This window comes from Zalophus californianus, chromosome 2, assembly GCF_009762305.2.
Source record: "Zalophus californianus isolate mZalCal1 chromosome 2, mZalCal1.pri.v2, whole genome shotgun sequence".
NCBI lineage: Eukaryota > Metazoa > Chordata > Mammalia > Carnivora > Otariidae > Zalophus > Zalophus californianus.
The window spans coordinates 201,787,817-201,810,963 of record NC_045596.1 but is presented as its reverse complement, the minus strand read 5'-3'; the positions used below and the strand labels follow the sequence as shown (position 1 = coordinate 201,810,963).

The following is a 23,147-nucleotide window of genomic DNA, read 5'->3' as shown; positions in this document are numbered from 1 at the left end:
CTCTCTGTATCTCTCTGCCAAATAAATAAATAAATAACCTTTTTAAAAATCTTACTATTCAAAAGCAAGCATCTGTAATGAAAGGCCAGGACGTCCTGGTTTAGTCCTCGTCTTGACAACCAGATGGCCTCGAGAAAGCCACCTTCTCTCTCGCTGGGAGGTGAGCATGAGCATGTGGCCTGAGGCGTCAGGATTAATACATTAGCGTGTAGCACATTGGCATCCCGAGGAATGTTACTAAGTAAACAGTAGATGTTACTTTGTAAACTTCTTAAGGGAGCCTCCTATCTGATTGAAATGTAACTCATTTTCCCTGCAAACTGTGTATTTGTTGAATACCACAAAATCTTGCTGTCCCAAGACCCGATGAATTGAATCGACTCCACAGTCTGTATTTGTACTTGTAGAACAACATTTGGGAATATCAGAGTCTATGGTTCTTGGTGGGCTCATACTTTGGAGCAGTCAATGTGGTATATACAAAAAAAAAAAGTACCCACTCAAATGCCCCCAAATGACCCCTGATTAGTGGCTAAAATAGTTCCCACGTGGGGTGTCTTCACACAAGTAAGGGTTTGGTTGGTAGTCCCACCTTGTCTTAAATGGCTTCCTGTGCTCTCTCAACAGACCAACAGTACTCATGGTCCCCGACACAGCACTTCAACGAAGGAAGATACTCCCCTGCTCCTAGGAACATGAAGGGGCTACCCGGGGGCCGGACTCAGGCGCAGCTGTGTTCGGGCCACACCTGTGGCTTGGCGGCCCCCGAAGACTGCGAGCACGCACACGAGCACCTGCACCATGGGCAGGAGGCAAGGCAGCCCTACCTGCTCAGCCCCATGGAGAGCTGCCCCATGGACCACCACCGCTGCTCCCCCGGGAGCTCCGTCCACTCTGAGTGCATGATGATGCCCGTGGTGCTGGGCGACCACATGTCCAGCAGCACCTTCCCCAGGATGCACTACAGCTCCCACTACGACACGAGAGATGACTGTGCTGTGTCCCACACCAGCACCAGGGTCAACCGCATCCCCGCCAACCTTCTGGACCAGTTTGAGAAGCAGCTTCCTCTGCACCGGGACGGGTTCCACACGCTGCAGTACCAGAGGACCTCCACGGCCGCAGAGCAGCGCAGCGAGAGCCCTGGGAGGATCCGGCACCTCGTGCACTCGGTCCAGAAGCTCTTCACCAAGTCCCACTCCCTGGAGGGCGCTTCCAAGAGCAACGTCAATGGCACCAAGGGCGATAGCCGACTGGAGGACCACCACCACGGCCACCACCCTAAGCACGGCAAGCGGAGTAAAAGCAAGGAGCGGAAGCCTGAGGGCAAGCACAGGTCAGGCGCGAGCAGCTGGTGGAGCTCCGATGACAACCTGGACAGTGACAGCACCTGCCGCACGCCCAGCGTGGCCAACAGGCACCATGCGGACCGTGTCTCCCACTGCTACCCCGAGGTGCTGCCGGGCCCCTTCGGGGATCTGTCCCTGAAGACATCCAAGAGTAACAGTGACGTCAAGTGCTCGGCCTGTGAGGGCTTGACCATGACGCCCGACACCAAGTACATGAAACGGAGCTCCTGGTCCACACTGACTGTGAGCCAGGCGAAGGAGGCCTACCGCAAGAGCTCCCTGAACTTAGATAAGCCCCTGGTCCACCAGGAGGTCAAGCCGTCCCTGAGGCCATGCCACTACCTGCAGGTAAGGGGTCTTGGCAGCCAAGTGTCGCGGGCGGTGGGCTGGCCTGCTCCAGGAGGGCCTCTGAGCACCCCCGGCCCCCTTTAGTCCACGGCCCTAAGCACAGCGGGCCGTTCCCACGTGCCTCCAGGGCCAGAGGATGTAGCTACAGCCACCGAGCGGACAGCCCTGGCTTGGAGGTGGCCCGCGGGCTGCAGGAGCTCTCTGGCCAGACCCGAGAGGAGTGGCTCAAAGGCTTTAAGAGACCGCAGAGCGTGGCTAGGGAGCGGCACGCACCTGTCCCTCCCGGGTGGGGTTCACCCACTCCACCAAGGGCAGGAATGAACGGGGGCGGGTGGATGGCATGCACGGCATACTGCGGGGTGCCTTCCTGTGACCCCGCGCCTCTGCCTGCCCGCCACGCCACAGCTGAGCACGCTGGGGAAGCCCCTGCCTCGTTCGCGGACACCTGTGCTAGGACTTCTAGGAGCTCCCTGAGCTGTTAGCAAAGCTAACAAGCGTGATTTCTTCGATATCTATAGAATTTGTGCTCCTCTTCACATTCCCTCATACGTGCCCAAGCATAAGTGATGCTTCTCAGTGCTGGCTGCGTTGTCAGGTGGTCGATTCCCGGCACTGACAGGTGCGACCCTTTCCAGGAGGCGGGCGGTCACCAAGCTCCAGGGGTCATCCTGGTACATTGTCCAGAAGCCAGCGGTTCTGTCTGGAAGGGAAACGCCACCCAAATTGCTTTCACAGCAGAGTTACTCCAAGGGACAAATGGGTAGCTGGGTGAAATACTCTCTTTATGGCAATGGGAGAGATGTAAACGTTGCTTGTAGTCCGCAAGCCCTAATCCTACACAAATATAAAATGTTTACTGGTCCCCATCTAAAGGAACATGACAAAGAGATTCAGAGTGCTTGCAGGTCCTGCTTGGAGAAGCACACTCCTGCTGTTCTCTGCTTGTGCCCAGACGCTCCTCGAGGAAGCTACCCCTGCGGTGTTTTGGCCCCTGGGGGGCTGCCTGCAGAACCTGCCCCTTCCCAGGATGCGGCTTCTGTCACACATCCCCCACGCTGCGGCACGTCCCGGAGCTTCTCTGTCCGTTCTCCCCATGACCACGCACGCTTGTCTGTCCTCCAACCGCTGTTCTTAATTTGTTTTAGTTATGGAGGATCTGAACCCCTGTAAAGGCAAGCATGTACTAGAATGACCACACACACTCACCAGCCCCTTCAGGAAGGCTCGGTTCCTGGCCAATCTGGTCCCCTCCACACCTCACCCATCTCCCATGTGGCTTATGTGGGCAGAAACCCAGCGTCCAAGTAAGCACTTCTGGGTTTACCTCTAAAAGACCCACCCTGGACGTCAAGGGCTCTTTCCTTTGAAACATCACTGCAATACCTTCCTCGGACATTAAGAATAATCATAATCCTGCAGTGATTTCCCAGATTTGGTCAACATTCAACTTGCCTGATTGCTCATGATTTACTTTTAACAGTGTGTGTGGATCTGGATCCAGATAAGGGTCCTGCATGGAAATGGGTTCATCCGGCTCTTAAAAGCCCATCGATCGGTTCCTCCTCTGTTTTCTCTATTTCCTTGAATTTCATGCATGTGTGTTGTTTGTTTGTTGAGGAACCAGCTTTGGGGGCAACGGTGTCCCATGATCAGGTTCCTTCTGTGCTGGCTTCACGGTACAGGTGCCTTGTGCCTTGTCCGTGGCCGTGGGGCCCCCAGCTGTGGGGCTCCCCCATGTTGTGCATGCGTCCACCCTACTCCTCAGCACCCTCTGTGAGACCTTCCCTCCCAGAGCCTCCCCAGCGCGCCGGTGCCGCACACGGCGAGGGCAGCTCCGGTGTGGGGCGGGGGCTGCCCCGGCAAAGTGTGAGCTCCGGAGCCCGGGACATGCAGTCTCAACGCACATGCATGGGAGGGTGGCGAGGCGGACGGGGCCCGCGAGGAGCCGTGTCTCAGTGCACAGACCCACACACGTACGAAAGCAGAGGTGAGCCGTGAGGGCGCAGTGCCTGTGCCGCTGTCCCCACTGTCACCGAGGGGCACCGGGCAAAGAGTTATGGCCGTGACCTCACAAGCGATGCTCCTGTCTCCCCAGGCCGGTTGTCCTGGGACATCACGGACCCATGTCCAGCCCACAGGCATGTTTTTCCCCTGCCGACTGCATTAAATCTGCAGAAACATGAAGATTTCACAAGCCCAGATATTAGTCACGGCTGCAAGATGGGGAAGAAGAGGAATTTGTCTGTGGGTCCTAAAGAATTAGACTGAAAAGACACGGAGTGAGGAAGCAATGCTTCTGAGTCCTGCTCACCTTCTTTCTCACGGAGCATGAGGTAGCTGTGGACTGAGCCGCAGAGCAGCTTGTTACCTCACCCTCGGTTTGCGCAGAGCACATGTCAGAGGAAGGCTTTTCATGTGTTTAAGGAGGTCGGAGCAGACAACAGACAGGATTGAAAGAAAATTAGGATGCATTTTATTCTCTGAAACGACTCTTGTTTTCCTGTTTTCTCCCTTTGCGGACAAAGCATCTAAGGTCAAACTTTTAATGAATGTCATGCTGGCTGAGGGCTGACGGCGGCTGAGCTCAGGGAGTTCTCGCTACACCAGGGCGGGAGGTGCCTCCAGCCCCGGGGGTGGGGGTGGGGCGACATGGCAGGTGCACCTGCCTCGCTGGCGGGAACGTGGCTCCGTGGCTCCGTGGCCCCTGACGCACGGCTGCACCATCCCCACTGCCCCTCAAGCCGCAGGCCCCCCTCGATCTCCTTTCTCCTCTCGGTCTTCCCCCAGCTTGCGGTCTAGACCCGCAGCTACGTCCTGGCGAACCTGCAGTTTTATCCCAGCTTGATCTATGCTGCTGCCTCCACGTCAGCCTCTGACCGGCGCCCGACGTAGGAAGCACTTCCGTACGGACATGGTGGGAAGCAATGGAACCAGCAGGAGGGCGCGGCGGGGGGCGCCGGTCCCCGGGAAGCACCTCCACTAGGCAGTGCGCCGTCAGCCAGGGAGTTGCGTGCTCTTCTGAACGCGGCCGAGTCCAACCTCCGAGTATAAGGTCAGCGTGCACCTCGCGAAGCTTCCAGCGTGCACAACAGGGCTTCTGAAAAATGCCGCGTTTCCCAATTTCCTGTGCTCATGGGTCATGCCTGTGCTCTAGGAAAACCACCATCTTTACCAAAAAGAGCTCGTTTGTTGTCTCTGCACGAGGCGTGTGAAGGGGGTCCCGGCGGACCCAGAGCAGCAGCCGAGGGTTCCCCGTGATTCAGTGGTGAACACGCCATTGTAACCACGGCATTGCATCCGCAGCAGGGTTTTGACGCCGTGACGCACCAGAAAGATCTATCGACTGAGGCCTGGTGGCATCTTAGTGTGGCTCTTCAGTTCTTTGGCTAGTTTGGAGGCATATGCTTTGGAATCAGGGTTCATACCCTGCACTTGACTCTGGTTTACACCCTCTCTCTATTGAAATTTCTTCTGTCAGAGACTGTGAATTGGCTTCTTAAATCAGAAACAGAAAAATACAAGCTGGTCTCATTTGTTAGTTAATTCACCGGCTGCTGGGGGGAAAAAACTTACTTTGTTTCTTTTATGGAAACGTTTTTAATTCACAGAAATTTCGTGAAGCTGCCAACAGGAATGTGTCTTTGTGGCATACGGCCCTTCTCCATCTGTCCCCGGCTGGCCTCCCGGCTCCTCCCCGGAGCTGCTTTCCTTGGTGGCACGGGGACCGGGAGCCTCTGCCCGTGTGCGCCTGCCCGTGGGCCAATCCAAGAGAGTTAGAAGCCCAGGCCCTGCCTCCAGGAAGCTTGCCCAGACCCCTCTCTGTCCACAGCTTCTGCCGACCCCTCTGCGCTTGAGTCTCTTGCCCCAATTAAATCATAATCCATCTCATATCTCCTCTACTGAGAAATATTGTCATTGAGAACTGATTTTTCTTAAGATAAAAATAAGTTTATTATCTTTCACAATAGTGCTATAGGCTCCAGGTGGAAAATTCAGAAAACAGAAGTACGAGGAGAACTGACCGGGGCGCCCATAATCGCCCTCCCAGCGATGACCCCGCTCCACACCCTCCCAGCCGCGTTTCCGTGTATAATGCAGGCATGTCTATTTTTAAAGTATAAAAAATGGAGTGCAGACGGTACTTTAAAAATTGCCTTCTCCCCCATGAACCTCTTTCCGTGGCCAAATACGTATTCTTCTGCGCGATTATTTTTGGGGGCTGAGCAGCACCCATTGTGTGATTGTGATAATTACTGAAGTTGCCTCCTATAGGACCCTGCCCAAGTTCCCTCCTTGACCATAATGCTTAATTCACCAGCCCCTGGCACCGCATCTGACAGTCTCAGGACGCCTTCCCAGAAGCCACGTCTCAGGGCCAGGGGCCGTGAACAGGCCGGGGTTTTCAGATATCCTGCTCTGTGGACATGGCCTCATTTCTGTCTGCACCTGCACAGGGTGCAGGCTGCAAGGAGCTCGGCGATGCCTGCTGGAAAGGCCACAGACGCTCCCCAGGCAACCGCTGTTCTGGAGCCAAGGGGACTGGCCTGTGTGAGTCCCCCGCCACACAGCGACTCGCCATCAGAGCTCAGTGACAGTCTGGAAGCTTCTGTCCCACAAGACCCACCCCTCGTCACAGCCCCTGGGTCGGCTACACCACACGTTCCTGCTGTGGTTCCAGGAGCTTGCGTGGACCTGCCCAGGAGAGTGTAGACAGGGTCCATCCACGCCATCCCCACTGGGGCTGCAGGGCTTCTGAGGGTGTAGACGCCCATGCCTACCACACCCCATGTGTGTCTTGGCTGGAACGGCAGAGTTCACAAGGACTGCGGAGGTGCCGGGCCACGACGTGGCTGACGTCCATCTGCCAGAGCCATGCTACGGTCACGTGTTTGAAGGAGATGGGTAAAGGGGGCAAACGGGCGTGCGGAACCTGGCAGGGCACCTGGCCAAGTGGAAGGATGGAGGATTCCCGTGGGGTGCTCTACAGAGTATGTGTAAGCATCCAAACACTTTGCAACAGGAAAGGGCCAACCCTGAAGATGTTTTCAATGCAGGATTCTGTGCTTTTCTTTCTCCACCACCTGCAGCGTGAAAAACGTGTCGTGTGGGCCCTTTGCCTCGGCGCTGGGGCTGACCGGTGCCACGTACCCTGGTGGGTTCTCCACACCCACATGCTGCCTGCTCTGTGGTGTTGCTTTTGTAAATGACCAAAGGGGTCGAGGTCCTCCTGAGCCTCCCGGGGGCCGTGCAAAGCTGAGGAACGCCCGGCCCTGGGCGACACGGAGCGGGAACGCTGGGGCAGCAGGCTCTGTGTTAGTCCCGTGACTTTTGCAGGTTGTCGAGTGAGAAGCTCGGGTTCTGGGTGTGATGGGCAAATACCAAGGTGCCGACCAGCTTCCGAGTCTGAGGGCCCAGCCGCCCTCAGGCTGGGAACCTGACCCAGAGCCTGCACCCTCCGTGCATGTGGGGCCTGCTGGGCACAGGCCTGCACATGTGGCCTGTCGGGTCTGCGACTGAGCGCAAGGGCTCTGCCCACGGACACCCCTCGACCTCCAGCCTCCCCTGCTCCTGTACCTGCCGCCCGCAGGGGTGAAGCCCCGGGATACAGCCCCGTCCTCCCCTCTGCCGTCCCCTTCTCGCTTCTGCTGCTGTCCTACCCCCCAACCCCGAGAACTCTTCCCCCCACCCCCAGTCTTCTCAAGAAGATAATTTCCTTTTATACCAGAAGGAAATAAATCTAAAATGTAAGCAGTGTTGTTTTCTAGGTGCTGAGATTACAAGTGGTTTTTTTCCTCTGGCATTCCTCACATTTTGTCACTTTTTCCATGTTTATCTATCACTTTTGTAATGGAGAAAAAACAATAATTGGACATGAATGTCCTTTTAGGATTTGAATGACAGCACCAGCAAGCCTCCATCTTAACGCTCCTCACTTCAAATGGTAAGCGGCCGTAAGGAGCGTGTCTTCCAGGAACCGCAGAGCATCTGTCTTCCCAAAGAGCCCCGGGCTTCTCGGTGATGCCTGATGCATGCGTGTGTCTGTTCTCCCCTAGGTGCCTCAAGACGAGTGGGCAGGGTACCCCACGGGCACCAAGGACGAGGAGATCCCCTGCAGGAGAATGCGAAGCGGTAGCTACATCAAAGCTATGGGCGACGAGGAGAGTGCGGAGTCCGACTCCAGCCCCAAGACGTCTCCCACGGCGGCCATGCGGCCAGAGCCCCTGCTCAAGCCCATCGGACCCAGGCCACTAGCAGACCTCCAAACGTAAGACTGGCTTCCTGTCCTCCCTGTCCAGACCCAGGTCCGTCATGGCCACCCTCAGGGTCTGAGTTGCAAAATTTAGATTTGTGGCCATCAGTTTTCAAGACCTTTAGAAAAAACAGACCTTTGGTTATTTGCTGACCACATCAGCTCATCTGATCTGGTTTCCACATCAGCTCATCTTAAATCCACTAGCATAGCCGGTGTGATCCGCAGTAAGGCAGTGGGGTCTGCCAGGAGCGTATTTGTGGGAATGTGTGTGCATGTGTGGAAATCATTATAGGGAATGTCTTGTTCACTAAACTTTTAAAAGCACATTCATAGGCAATAGGATTTTTGCAGGGCAGGGGAATGGCATGGATTAGTTTTACAAGTACAATAGCACGGGCTTTATAATGTTGTCTGAAGATAGGTTGCTGATAAATTTGACTACTTTCGAAAGTACGAACAAGGACAACCATTTGGGAAATAGGCTATTAATATCAACTTGAAAACAGGGCTCTTAACGCTCACATTGCTGTATGTATCTGGTCCCACCAGCTCAGCATGGGTGTAGGGTTGACCCTTGGATCACACGGGGTCTTAGGGCAGAGAAAGTGCATTTGCAGTACCACACTGTATTTATGGGAAACATCCCACACGGAAGTGAGCCCACGCCGTGCACCCCAGTGCTGTTCAGGAGTCCGCTGCATGCAAGAGCTCTCTGGCCTCACCCGCCACAAGCAGCTGCTGACCCACGTGAAGCTTCTGCCCCGGGATCTGTGTCTTGGCACCTTGCCGCTGCTTCACAGAGTTCTCCACCACAACCCGTGAGCAGGGCCACGTGGCCCCAGACCGAGATGGGATCCCTGTGTCACCCCTCCCATGCCCGGTGCGCAGGGCGATGAGCAAAGCCACGTGACTTCTCCCAACACCTGCAGTTAGTCGTTAACGGCAGTGCGCGGGACGCACAGTACAGATTTTAAATGACAGCCCGCGCTTACTCTTCACCAACATGAACCGTGTCTTTGTTGCCTGGTGCAGTTAAATTCTAGGGTGACCGGGTTGGGGATGTGCATAGGATGTGGGGTGGGGGCACCCGCCGCAGTCCAGTCACTGCAGGCGTGTCTCCGCTCTGCCTGACGCGGAGACGGTCGGGCCCGCCAGGGACCCCTGGGAACAGAGCCGCGATGGAGACGGCACTGCTGTGTGGGAGGGATGTCGGGGATGGGAGGCGCGTGAGCCAGCAGTCGCCCGTGTTACTGGAATGCTGTCCTGCAGGACATCAGAAGCAGGGCAGCCCAGATGCCAGCCTGGCCTCCACCCCAGCAGGCAGGCGGCGGGCCAACCCCCAGGTGCAAAGTCACACGGTCACACTAGGAATGACCGTACCCCCCAGGACAGCCTCACCCAGGCAGTCTCCACAGCTCTGGGGGCTCGGGACCCCTGGGCGCGTGGCCGCTGATGTGAGCTGACACTTTGAAAGCTTGGATTTCCACCTCACTTGTGTATGTTTAGAGCAAACCACGCAAAACAAACAAACAAACAAACAAACAAGCTGTGTTTTAATGGTGAGCAGGGATCTGGTAGTTTCAGAGTCAGGAACTTGATCCTTGTGTTACCGAGTCCCTCCCCGCCCCTCCCGCCGGCCCCCGTGACGAGCACTCTGCGGCATCCCATGTGCCCATCCTCGAGCTGTCCTCCAGCACTGAGCTCACATACCCCGCGCCGGGTGGAGACCCTGCCGCCCCTCCTCAGCCGGACTCCCCTGGGGCCGCACACCAGGAGCCCCGGGGGCAGTACTCACAAGGCGGCGTTAGGAGTTTACGTCTGAGGAGCCCACACCGTCACCCAGGACAGCCGGAGTTCCCTCCCAAGCCCCGGAGTGATGAAGAGGCCTAGGCCGCTTGACTTGGTAATGCAGATACTGACGGTCCGTGTGCGGGAGTCAAGTGGGGCGTTCGCACACTGATGGCTCCTGAGTGCTGGTGAAATTTGGGGGAATGAATAATCCAGTGGTGCCACCGCTGGTCCTAGTCCGGAGCTGCCTGACCTCCACTCGTGGCCCCCACGGGCCGTCCGCTCCGTCCGTACAAATGACCCGCAATTTGGACCGTTCCTCCCTTTCTCCCATAACCTGTCACTCTGTTCATCCCTCCAGCAAGTGTCAGAGCACTGAGTTCTGTCTGTAAGCATGCAAACTATTCTTTCCCCCAAATCCTGACCGTGCCCTGGAGAAAATGGAATGGGGACAGCAGTGCCCCAGGAGGTGTCCACCCGGGGCCAAGCCCAGCAGGGGCCCTCTGCTATCTGCCAGGTGCAGGGATCTCGCAGAAGTCACTCTCTGGGGTTAACATATTGAAAATACCAGTGATGTGACTAGGAGGGACATCCCCTAAGTTGTTATTATCCTTGCCTATCAGCATCTAAGCACATTTTACATTGGTTTAGAATGTTATACATTTCCATATGATTTCATTCATTTTCATTTTAAAGGACATCACAGAAGCTCAACAGTTTACTGAGGTAAGTTATAACTGTGCCCATTTTATGCAACAGAACCCCAACTCAGAGAAATGAGGTGCAGAGTGTCACAGGTTTGAAATGAAAGTAGTGATTCTAACCCCATGCCCGGAGTGAGAGTGTTTGCCTGAAGATGGCAGGAGCGTATGGATTTATGTTCTTATCTCTGAATTATCACATTGGTGCACTAAAACCTCAGCAATTGTACACACCTCCCCTGTCACAATAAATGCTCGTAGAAAATGAACTGTACCAGCACCTCTTTTTCCATCTGCGTGGCTAAAGACCTAGAAGAAAATTGGATCTCTAATTGGCTGTTATCAGTCCTTTTAAGCCATCAAATATAAAATCCCTTCTGTAAAGGCTGCAGATTTTCTCCTTCAAAATGCTTGACCTCTTGCAACAGTGATTCTGTCGAACACAGTCTTGCCTTTCTGCTGTTAACCAAGAAAAAAAAAACATCTTCTCATTAATAATTGAATATACATCCTTTTTGTACACATAAGGACTCCTACCTTCACCTCACTGTGTTCTCGAGAACAGTAAGTAAGGGAAAGGCTTCACTCTCAAAAGAAGAATACAACACAAACCAACAGCGAAAATCCTGCGCACGTGTCATGGTGCCTTCCCACACAAAGTGCTCAGTGGTTGTGCAACTCATCAGGACAGTCAGACTCCATGCCTGGGACAGACCCCGTCCACATGAGGACACCAGCTGAAATTATTACACATGAAAGGTAGGTTTCAAGTGACTACTGAATCCGATTTGCTGGGTTTTAAAATAAGCTTGTGTATTTGTACTAGAGATACTGGATTTGCAGAATTCATTTTTTATTATTAGGAAAGATAGACCAACTGATTTCATTTGGGGGCCTTTAGTGTTTTGTTTCTTTTTCTTTCTTTTTCTTTTCTTTTTTTTTTTTTTTGGTCTGGTTAGTTGAATTGAGAAGTCAAAGCTCTAATAATTCTGACCCTCTCTGAGTCATCTCCCAGGAAGGCGGCATTTTAAATTTAGAGATGAAGGAGGACTTATTTCAAGAACTTCATATGTAAAGATAAGCTCAGTTGGATATGAGATCTAAGAATCATATTGGTGGACTGAGCCAGCACCCCACGCCATGGGCAGCTGTGGTGGGATCTCAGCCGGCAGAACATGAGGTATGTCCTCTCTAAGCTCAAACGCTACCTACCTCTGCCTCTGCCATTCTGCACGTGATGACCAGCATTCCAGCCGAGTTCAGAGTAAAAGGAAGTAAAACCCACTCTTAAGAGACAGAGCAACCCAGAGAACTGTGAGGACGGGGTCAACGAAGCTATCAGGGACCCTCCAAATGTCTGACTAACATAGCAAGAGGCCTGGTGGGAAAGTGGACTATGTGCACCCATAAATGGGGGATCAGCAGAGAGATGAAAAGTGGAAGAAAGGCAGACAGACCTGCTGCACATAGAAATCCTGTCAGAAGTGAGGCACCTTGCTGATGAGCTCATTGGTAGACTCAGTGCAACCGAGTAACACATCCACCAACTTGAAGGTAGGTCCACAGAAGTTAGCAAACAAACTCGACGTAATGAAGAGTGGGGATGAAAGTGGAGAAGAACATGCAGGAGCTGTGGGGAAAATGCCCGGCACTCGGGCACACACGTAACCAGAACCCCAGGAGCAACCGAGGAGGGGAGCAGAACCGAAGGATCAGTCCCAGGCACGATGCCTGAGAATGCCCCAAAGATAGTGAGACACACCAAATCACAGGCGGAAGAATCTCCGAAAGCGTCCAGAAGGGTAAACACGAGAAACTAAACCCCGCACGTATATACACACATCATATTCAAACTACCAGAAACCCAGTATAAAGAGAAAAGCTCAAGGACAGTTGGAGAACAATAAGAACACGTTACATACAGAGGAACAAAAACATGGGTCAGACTTGTCATCATAAACTGTTGGAGCCAGGAAACCATGAAGTGACGTCCTCCAAGCCCTGAGAGAAGAACCTCGTGAGCCTGAAGGTGAGACAGAGGGAGAGGCCTCCCATGAATGGAAGTGAAGTAAGGGCTGTGTTATAAAACCCAAAGCTGGAGACCATTGCCAGCACACTGTGCCACGAGAAACATTAAAGGAAGGTCTCCAAGTGTGTGAATGGAACCGTCCAGTAACAGCAGACATTGGTGGCCCTGCAGAGAACGGAAGAGCTCCGCGATCTGCCACAGTTCACAGACCTGCACCGAGAGTGGAGGCGCCGTCTGATCCAGCCACTGAGCCAGGGCTGGAAAAAAAACACATCTTGGAAACCAAAGGAGGGGAGCTGATCGCATGGGGTCTGTGCAAGCAGGTCCCCCGCGCTGAGAGGCTGACTTCATCCTGGGACAGGAAGACGAGGAACGTAGGTCTGCCTCACTTCCGTTTTTTGGCGTGTTCGTATCCAGGCAGTGTGAGACACAAGGTGCTCCCAGCACCCGCTCCCTCCCGCTTGGCTGCTGGTCAGGGAGGAGATCCAGAGGAGGAACGGGAGAGAATCCTGCCTACCGGGTGACCTGCCCCGGAAGATGGGCTCAGATGTCCTTTCTGGCTCTTCAGCCTGCCCTAGGAGAAGGGAGCCAGGCTTTTCTCCAAGCACAGACTAGCCTAGTCATTTGGGTAAACTGGAAGATTGTTCTGAGAAAGCCCTGGAATCCACTGGTCCATGAGAAATGGTCAAACTATTCGGCTACTAGGGAGGAGTCAAGTCTACTTTTGAGAGTGGAGTCACCCTGAGAAACCTGTGGAAGAAATCACAGGGTGTTCAGAATATTCAGAACCCATCTGGAAGGGTGACTGGGGATCCCTCAAGGCTACTTTCCTCATTTCCAGGGCCATCTATCTTGGCTTTTTGCTGTTTCCTGACACTGGGACTCCATTTCAGATTTGGGCTCAAAATCTCCTGATGACCCAATGCTGATCTCCCCCTCAGCTTTCTAGCTTTGACCATCTGTGCACCCAGTTGTCTTAGCCGAGTCCCATGGCAGATTCCTCATGACCCAGCCCCAACAACCTGTGAAGCCCTGTTTCTCACCAGAAGTTCCTCAACACTGAGGTCTACATTCCAGCCCTACTGAACAACTCCTACTTCCAAATGCACCACCGTCCCCAACACTCCCGTGCTCTTGCTCATCCTTCTGTACTGAGCTCGGAACCACCTCCTCCTGGGAGTCTCCCTGGATCAGGTGCCCCTGCAGAGTGCTCCCTTAGCACCCCGTGCGCACTGCTACCACACACTTGTCTGCTTCCCCCAATCACCTGTATGCTCTCTGAGGGCAAGAGACGTGTTATTTGTCACCGTCATTTATCTTCACTGTTTAGCACATTATACATGCTCCATACACACAGGACGAATGAGCAAAACTAACTTCTTGTGAATGACTTCTCAGGAATCACTGCTAATCAACTTGATTAAGGAACTGCTATTAAGGGCACCAGTCAATGCATCATTTGTAAAGATTCTAAAAATGAAAATCATCAATTAAAAAAAAAATGTGTGTAAAACTGACTCACATCCACCCAATTCCTTACACTCTTTCATATTAGTCCAGTAAAAGGACCAGATGCCAGCCTCCTTGAAAATACCACACACCTTAAATGCACAGCTCTTCAATTAATAGGACACCGTATGCTCCCGTGGAGAAGGCTCGCTCTGCCTCTGTTTCCACTGCCACCTGTGGGCTGGCTGCCTGTGAATCTCACTCGGCAGAGGAAACCAGGGGGAGCCCTCGGTATCAGTGGGAGTCCCGCCTCCTGACTCCGCGGCGGCTGGCAGGGTCTCTCACCAGAGGACGCTGTCGGAGCGGGAGGTAGGGGCCGACGGTAGGAGTGGCACCAGGCTCCGGACCCCCAGGTCTTCAGCCAAGAGGGGCGCCAGCCCACTGTCCACAGAGGTGGGTGGGCGCACTCAACTTGGCTGCCTGTTTCTCTCTCCTCCTTTCACGGACAGTGTGAGGACCCGCCCTCACACATCTTCATCCATCATGTCAGTCTAGTAAATCCTAGGCTTCTACCTGATTTCATCTCTTGTGTTTTCAGTACGCACACTGACTCCAGTCTCACTCTGGTTCTTTCCCTGTTGTTTTGATGTTTTTAAAGTCAAATCAAAAACTAAGTAAGAAAGAAAGGCAAATGAAAAAATTCCTCTTTTAAAATTTCATGATTTGTTTATTCTGTCCACTTTTTCGATATTTCTAGTGTTTTACTTCGAGAGCTAGTTTTTAGCCTACAGTGACTAGTCCTGTTGCTAAGACTTTGCCTTCTTTTGCTCATTAACACTCATTTGGGCCGTTAGCCCCCAGGGCTACAGCACAGTGCTTGTCCAGCCCTTTTATGGGGAACCACCTGTTTAAATCCATAGTCTACAGAACATATGATTTTGTTTAACCAACTATGCCACTGCACATGCAGACAAGGAATGTGGGTCTGGCTGGTCCTGTGCAGCGAGAAATTCTCACAGTGACCTGTGTCTTGGGAGCTGTAACACTGAGCCCTCGCAACCCAGCCAAGAGTGGCGTCTGCACAGTATTGGGGCCAGCCTCAGATACACCATCAGTCTGTTAATTAAATTAATTATTAAATTGATTTTTTAACTTGCAAAATTATTTATGCTCATGGTAAAAAGCTAACACAACACAGAATTATATAAAGTAGAACATTTTATCTCTCACATTCCCATGTCTCCAGGAGTAGCCATTGCTGACAATTTTGCACTGTCTAGACATTTTTGTATGCACATAAATGTCTACATGTACCTACTTGGAAAACAAAAATGAGATCACACTGTGCATATTACTGTAATGTTCTTTCCTTTTTTCTCTCCACTATTTTTAGTTTTTTATTGCTATCATAAGAAACTACCACAATTTAGTAGCTTAAACTAAGACAGATTTATCATCTGAAAGCCCTATGGGTCAAGAGCCCAACATGGGTCTTACTGGGCTAACCCTGAGGGGTCAGCACACCTGCGTTCCTTTCCAAGAGCAGTGGCGGGGGGGGGGGCGGTCTGTCTCCTTGTCACAGCCTTAGAACTAAGGCCTCCATGTTTGCTGGCTGTCAGCTGAGTCCCTGGAGGCCACCACACACATGGGTCGGCTCATGGCCCCTGCCTGTGTCTTCAAAACCAGGTGTGGCGGGGGGTCCCTTCTACTTCTGTAACCTCTCCTGTCTCATCTCGACCGTTGTATTTCTGACTCCCTCTGCCTTTCTCTGATTTGAAGAGTTCATATGGTAGCCGTGGGCCTGCCTGGATAATCCAGGGTGTTCTCCCCATCTCTGGGTCAGGTGACCACCTGCCTCAATCCTGTCTGCGCCCTGATCTCCCTCTTCCATGTAGAATAGCACATTCCCATATGTAACACCCCAGGTCGAAGATCATGGGGGTCAAAGTCCTGCCTACACAGCAATCACATGCCTCCTTCCACGGCACACCTATTGACTGAACACATCGTTTTTGTGCTTGCCTGGATGTCAGTGAATAGATGGGCTATAACTTATTATCTATTACTTTATTGTTGGGGGATTGCCTCTAAGTTTTCATTACTGCATATAATGTTGCAAAGAAGATATTTCTCTGTGATTGTACAGCGACCCACCCTGCTTATTGCCAGGATGGCATCATAGGGGAACTCTCTTGGGATATGTCTGCCTCTGAATCTTTATCCTTGTCAGTATGGCTAAGAAGAATCTGACTAGCATGGCAGTAACTCCAAATTAGTTTTATTAATGGGTTCTTTTGTACCCTTAATCCATGAATAGTTTAACTCTCTACCTCTGTACAGGCCTGAGGGGTAAGCATTCTATTGAGACTGTCCTATTGCCCAATTAGGGCAATTAGGATAGCCTTATCCTAAATACCGGTCCCTTTGCAGAAATCCATTGCCAATTCATGCATCTCTAGAAACCATTCAGCTTCAGGACATAAGGGTCTTAGGATGTTCTTGTACAGATTGGCTCACTGGGGACATAACTTAGGCTACAACAGTCCACCAGCATCAGGGTTGTCTTGAGAAAGGAAGATGGGCATCTGGGATGTGGCTTGAGAATGTTGTAAGAGCCAGATTGTGCAATCAGCTCTGGCATTGGTCTATCAATTTTCTATTGTCTTCCTGTGTTCTAATTCATTAATTTATGCTTTTGTTAATTTTTTCCTTTTTATTTCCTTAGATCCATTTTGTTATTTCCCTCATTTGTCAGCTGATTTCCTATTTAGTGAGAGTTTAGACTATGAATGTTCCTAAGAGTGTATCTTTTGCTGCATCTCATGTGATGAAATGTGATGCTTTCATCCTTACTACTTTGTAGATACTCTGCAGTTTTGTTCTGATCTGCACTTTAATCAGGATTGAATGAGTCAACTGAAGGAAAGACACACTCACTAGGATAAACAGAGCCACTATTCTTTTTCTTCCTTTTAATTACTTTTTTAGACTTCTGTAATGTGTGATGTTCTTTAATATTGGTCACATCTCCTTTTTAGCCCTTTTGGCAGGGAACTAGATTTAGAGATATACATAAAATATCATTTTTCTTTTTTCCCCCATTTTTTCCCACTTCTGATTAAATGAACCCTCAATTTCCCCAGAAGTCAAGTCATTCTCATTAACTCTCAAAGCTGCAAAATGCACTTAATCACTCTTTAGTCTACCCATGAGCTATTTTTGTGCACTTTTCTGCCGTTTGTCTAACCCTGACATGTGCCTTCCTGCTCAGAAACTGAAGCGTTCTCTCAGTTCTTCTCACAGCTCGTGACAGAGCTCTGACAGCATAACGGGCAGAGAATTGTTCACCTTCGAACAGTAAAGGGTGTTGAAAGTGTAGTTCTCTGAACACAAGTCACTCTCTTCACTTTTGTAGACTTCAAAGTATCTAGCAGCTCATAAGTGTCCCCAGTACTCCCATAACAAGTCAGAGAGGGTTTCTGTTAATAGGTCAGAATCCATCAGCTGTTGAAAGGCTGTTTCCAGAGAACACGCTGAATGAAGAGAATAGAACAGAGGCAGACCTGTATGGTTTGGGGGCAAAATTAAATAACATGAAACTTGAACACTGAACTTGAAGCAGCAGTGAGTCTTTCTACATGTGCTTCTCCCAAACGTAGTAAAGAGAATTTATTCTGTGGAATTCATTGTCTTCTTTGATGTGTCATACATAACATATGAATTCATTCATTTACTCATCCAGTGAATAGATGTGTGTTAAGGACTAAGTATATAAATAAGACAATTATCAAATAAATAAATGTAAATATTGCCAGGGCATTAACTAGGCACCTAAATCTAAATAATTTATAATTACAGAAATAATTTTCATGCAGTTAAAAAAGTGAGGTTTTGACGAACTAAGTTGCTTTTGAAATAAGTATTCTCATTAGGATGAAAGGTTTTTAAAATCTTTTTCACTGTGAAATTTGGCAATGTATATCAAAAACCTTTATATTAATTCCCCTTATGGGATCCTAAGGAAATAATAAACTTTCAATAAAAGATTTAATTTAAAAAAAGTCCTAGAAGAAATTCTAATTCTTTGTTATTATTTGTAGTAAAGAATTAATCAGAAACAGTAAACATCCCTCAACATACAAAATGATGTATTCACTTATTTGTCAATAGTAAAAAACGTTTACAAAGAGTTTTTCATTGTATAACAAAATGGTTACATTATTTACGAGATTTCTGTACCCATGAGACCACAACATTGGAATATTCATAGCAAACACTGCAGATATTGTGTGGTGGGCGGAAGCCCAAGATGACCCTCTTCTGTGGTGAGTGTGGGTGGGATCAGTGCTTTACCATGATGTATCCCTCTCTCAGACATGTGACTTAATGTGGCAAATGGACATTATTCCGGGGGCTGGACCTCATCATATGAGCTTGTGAAAAGCAGTTTTATCTGGAGTTGGCAGGAAGGGAAACCAGAAATTTGGTGCAGGAGAAAGATTGGACAAGCCATCCATGGCTCAAAGATGGGGTGGTCCACATGGAAAGGGCTCCAGGAGGCCTCTTGGAGCTGAAAGACTCCGGCCAACATCCAGGAAGGAAAGGGGACCCCCTTTGTACAAGCACAGGGAACTGAGTTTTGCCAACAACCTGCATAAGTGTACAGATGAGACCTCAGGCTATCTGGTGACAGGATGTCAGTCTGTGATCCTGTGAACAGAGGATCCAGTCACACGTGCCAGCCTTGACCTGCAGTTCTAGTGTGAGCTAAGACGTGTGTCACCTTAACCCTCTACATTTGTAATAATCTGTTACGCAGTGTATTAGCCAGATTCTCCAGAGAAACAGCCAATAGGGTGTGTGTGTGTGTGTGTGTGTGTGTGTGTAATGAGAGAGAGATTGAGTTTAAGGAATTGGCTCATGTGATTTTTGGGGGTGAGCAAGTCTGAATTCTGCAAACTGGCAGGCTGGGGATTGAGAGAAGGGCTGATGCTGCAGCCTGAGCGAGAAGACAGTATGGAGGCAGAATTTCTCCTCCTTGAGGAGGTCAGTCTTTTTCTTAAGACCTTCAACTGATTGGATGAGGCCCACCCACATTATGGAGAGCAATCGGCTTCACTCAAAGTCTACTGATTTAGATGTTAATCACATCTAAACTTCTGTTTCACCAAATGTCTGGGTACCATAGCCTCGACAAGTTGACACATAAAATTAACCATCACACACAGCCATAGAAATCTGATACAAGAAGGCACCAAAATATGAATAATGATCATCTCTGGGTGGGGGGTTTGTGGCTGAATCTTATTTTCATTTAAATATTTTCTAATTTTTTTTGCAAAAGCATGTATTAGTGTTGACATAAGAAAAGATACTAAAAACCACTTCATTGTGTTCTAAGGCCCTTGTAATCCCTAAGTGCTGTTTTTCCAACAATAATAGAGTTTAAAAACGAAATATACTTGTGTTGTAAAGTCACCATAGCAATAAATTTATGCTCAACAGCTTTATTAGACATTCAGCTACGAGTGGAAATATAATTGTGTGTGTTTTAAAGCCAGAGAAGTGAAATTATTCCCGGTGGTATTCCCCCACACTTGGTGCCTCTGAAGTGTGTTTTAGATGAGGCATGTGGAGCAAGAATTCTTGTAGACATGCATGTTGTTGGGAGTGCTTGGGGTCTGTTGGTATCACTGGGGTCCCTTTGCCCCTGATGAGGCAAAACAAATGAGCTTCAAGCAAATCACACAATCACTTCCAATTCCAACATCATCATTTATATTTGGGGGGCAGCATCTATATTACTTCCTGAGGGGCCACCTGCTATGGACTGTTTGTGTCCCCAGAATTCATATGTTGAATCCTAACCCCAAGGTGATGGTGTCAGGAGGTGGGGCCTTTGGGCAAGGATGAGGTCACAAGGATGGAGCCCCCAGGAATGGATTAGTGTCCTTACAGAGGAACTCCAGAGAGCTCCTGCCCCTTCCACCATGTGAGCACAGGGCTGGATGGCCATCGAGACACCAGCTCCGATCCAGATGCCAGATCTGCAATTTCCAGTCTTGGACGTGACCTCGGATCTCCATTCTGCCAACAGTGAGAAGTCAGTGTGTGTTGTTTGTAAGCCTCCTGCCTGTGGGGTTTTGTTAGAGCCGCCCAAACGTAGACACTACAGTGCTGTGAACAGCACCACAAACTGAGGGGCTGGAAGGCCAAAATCCAGGGGTTGGCAGGGCCATGCCCCTTCCAGAGCCTCTGGGGCGTGCTCCTTCCTTCTCAGCTCCGGCTCCTGGTGGCCCCACCTGTTCCTTGGCTTTTAAGCACCTCACTCCAGGCTCTGCCTCCTTCTTGCACAGTCTCTCCTCTGCTGGAAGGACCATCCATATTGGAGTGGCACCCACCCCAGTGAGCTCATCCTCACTAACTAATCCACAATGACCCCATTTCCACAGAAGGTCATACTCTGTGGTACTGGGGGTTAGGACCTCAGCACAATTCTTGGCAGGGGTCACAGTTCACCTCATAACAGAGACAGCCCCCGCTCAGCCGAGATAAGGGAGCAGGTATCAAATGGTGCTGATCCAGATGGGTGACTGTCGAACACTGTTTCTGAATTTCAGTCCCCGCATTACTTTTTCATGCTGGAGTCTTTGGCCAAACATATAACAGTTGTTTTGTCACCAGACAACCATTGCGGTTCTGCCCTCAAATACCGAGAGCTCTGTGCCCCTCAACTGAAGCCTCATCTCTGGCCCGCCGTTATTTGTGTGTAAGTCAGCTCATGCAGGTGCTCACTGTGACTCATTATGAGCACAGATAACTTTGCCTAAAACAAATAATTCATATTCCACACAGTAGTTCATTTTATAACCAACTGACTTTGTAATTATTCTGCAAGAAATGTGGCTGCCCAGACTCATATCCTACCAGTTTCACTTAAGAATTGACATCCCCGCTGCTGTGCTGGGGTCCTGGTGATGGACGCTCCTCCTTGTCCGTCCCTCCTCACCCCCCTGAGCCCCACCTCCACACTGTCTGGGACTGGTGAGACCCATCCCTTGACACCGTCCCTCAAGCTGCCCAAGCAGCTGTCTTACCTGACATTGAAGGATGGAGCAAAAGACACACGGTCTAGTCTTGGCATAGCTAAAGGGTCCTCAAAACACTGGGATCTCAATATGGAAATGTCTTATGCCTTCTTGCCCTGCCGTGAGCTTCGGAGCCATCCTGGGCCATCCCGGCAGCAGGGCGAAGGCTAAGGCTCTAAGAGAGCCTGGTCCCTGCAGATAAGGCAGTCCTGCTGCTTCTCAAACTGCTACCTCTTCTCTGGTTCAGGGCTCTTCCCGTCCCTTCCCTCTCTGAAGGCTAGGAGCTTGCAGGGGAAGGGAGGTGACAGCACAAGGGTCTGCCCTCACACACAGCCCTCCACTTTGCTCCTCCCAGTGCCGGCCCTTTGGCATGGGGGTAGGAAGGGGGGAGGAGGAGAGTGAGGTCCGCCACTTCCCTTAGAGCTGGCCTGTTGGCCGGAGCATCTCTTGGTTCCCTGAGGATCCGAGGCTGTCTTCTCTTTCCTTCCCTGCCTAGCAGGAGAGACACGATTCAGTTTCCCCTCCTCCTGCCCACACCCTGTCTCTTCCCACCACCACCTCCGGCAGCTCACTCCTACAGCATCTTCAGATCCTGTACTATTCTTTGGGGAACAGGAAGGATAAAATGGGCTCAAACCAGACACCCTGAGTGTCTACTTGACCTACGGGGCACATGATCACTCGACCAAATGTGGAGGTGCAGACCAGTGCTCCTGCCGCCACCTCTCTCTGGCCCTATGTCATGACCCAGAAGCATCCTGGTTCCTCAGGAAGAGGAGAGACACCCCCAGCCCCCCACAGAGGGGAGACCGCATATTCGACTGTGAATGTTTGCGGATTCTGGCACTTATGTTTCTTGCCTCTACGTGAATAATTCTAATGCAAACTAGAAGGTGGCCTTACGAGGTGAACGTGTCCAAAAAGGACACAATCAAACGCAATGGATGCTCATGGCGATCCCCCCCGCACCTGGCCGGGCAGAGGGAGGATGGCAGGCGGTGTGGGAATGGACCCCAAGTCCAGCATCCCTCCTCTGACTTTCTCCCACCGGAGGCCTGGTTTTACTGTGAACACTGCAAATGTTTACCAAGCAAACTGCATCCTCGCTCACATTCTTCTCAGCCCCAGCTCTGGCCTAAGTCCAGACACCCGCTGGCATCCAGCTATGGCCACCGACAGCTGTGTCCTGGCCAGACAGAATTCTCCCTCATCCGCTGCTTCTCACTGCGTTCCCTAAAAATCCCTGCTCAGATCCTGAAGACTGTGAGTATCTTCACACGGGACGTCTCTGCTACCTTCCCAAACCCTCCTCCTGCAACGTCCCTCCCCAGATCACGTGGCGTCCGCTGATGTCCCCCTCATCGGTCGCTCAAGGAATGCCTTGCTGGCAGAACCAGGTGGGATCACATGGCATTGTTCATAAACACCTGTCCGGGGTCTCAGAACCCCAGGAGGTGTCCGCAGAGGAGCCTTCCCCTTCCTTCTGGTGTGGACGGTGGGCTTCTCCACCCAGGTGCCTGGGGCCCCATGTCATCACGGGGTGACTTCTAACGATTGAAGCTCCCACAGTGGGGGTTTCCACGTGCCATCTTCCCGCACATTTAACGCCGCGATTATTACTCCCATCTTCTGTGTTCTCCTCTGCTTCCTGACTCAGTCACGACCTCCTCAAGCGGACGCACAGTGGACGTTTGGTGCTTTGTGTTGTGTCCCCCGTCAGCGACCGGCAGAACACTTGGGATCTTGTCCACGGCACTTACACTATTTAATTTCAGATGGACTCACATTTAGTGATTAAATAGCATATGCCTCTTACTTTATAGAGTGGTACTAATCAAATACTTAATCTCTAAAACCAACAGTCAAAAAGTATGACGGGAGGTTGAAATTATGGAGACACAGTTTCTCTGCTGAAGGGTGCGAGCTGGTAAATACCCATGAGGCAGGTGGCTGTTGGTGGATGGGGACGTGTTCCAGGGCACAGGCAGCATCACAGGGAACGACCTGGGCCTCCCTTTGCCTCACTCACCGGACTTCACCCTTGAGGGCAGAGGACATGTCTCAGTGATCCTGACACACAGCAAGTGCTTAGTATATGATGGGCTGAATTGCTTCTAAGGCAGTTTCGGCTGGGGTCAGTTG

The 23,147-nt window shown here is 50.9% G+C and overlaps 1 protein-coding gene across 1 annotated transcript in view; it reads left to right on the top strand.

Annotated features, from left to right (window-relative positions):
* The window catches only part of DLGAP2 (DLG associated protein 2), an 808,900-nt gene that overhangs the window by 688,833 nt on the left and 96,920 nt on the right, over positions 1–23,147 (top strand). Inside the window, exons 6-7 of the mRNA XM_035726383.1 lie at positions 628–1,697; positions 7,751–7,962. Of these exons, the coding sequence (XP_035582276.1) occupies positions 628–1,697; positions 7,751–7,962 (1,282 nt within the window). The remainder of the gene's footprint in view (positions 1–627; positions 1,698–7,750; positions 7,963–23,147) is intronic.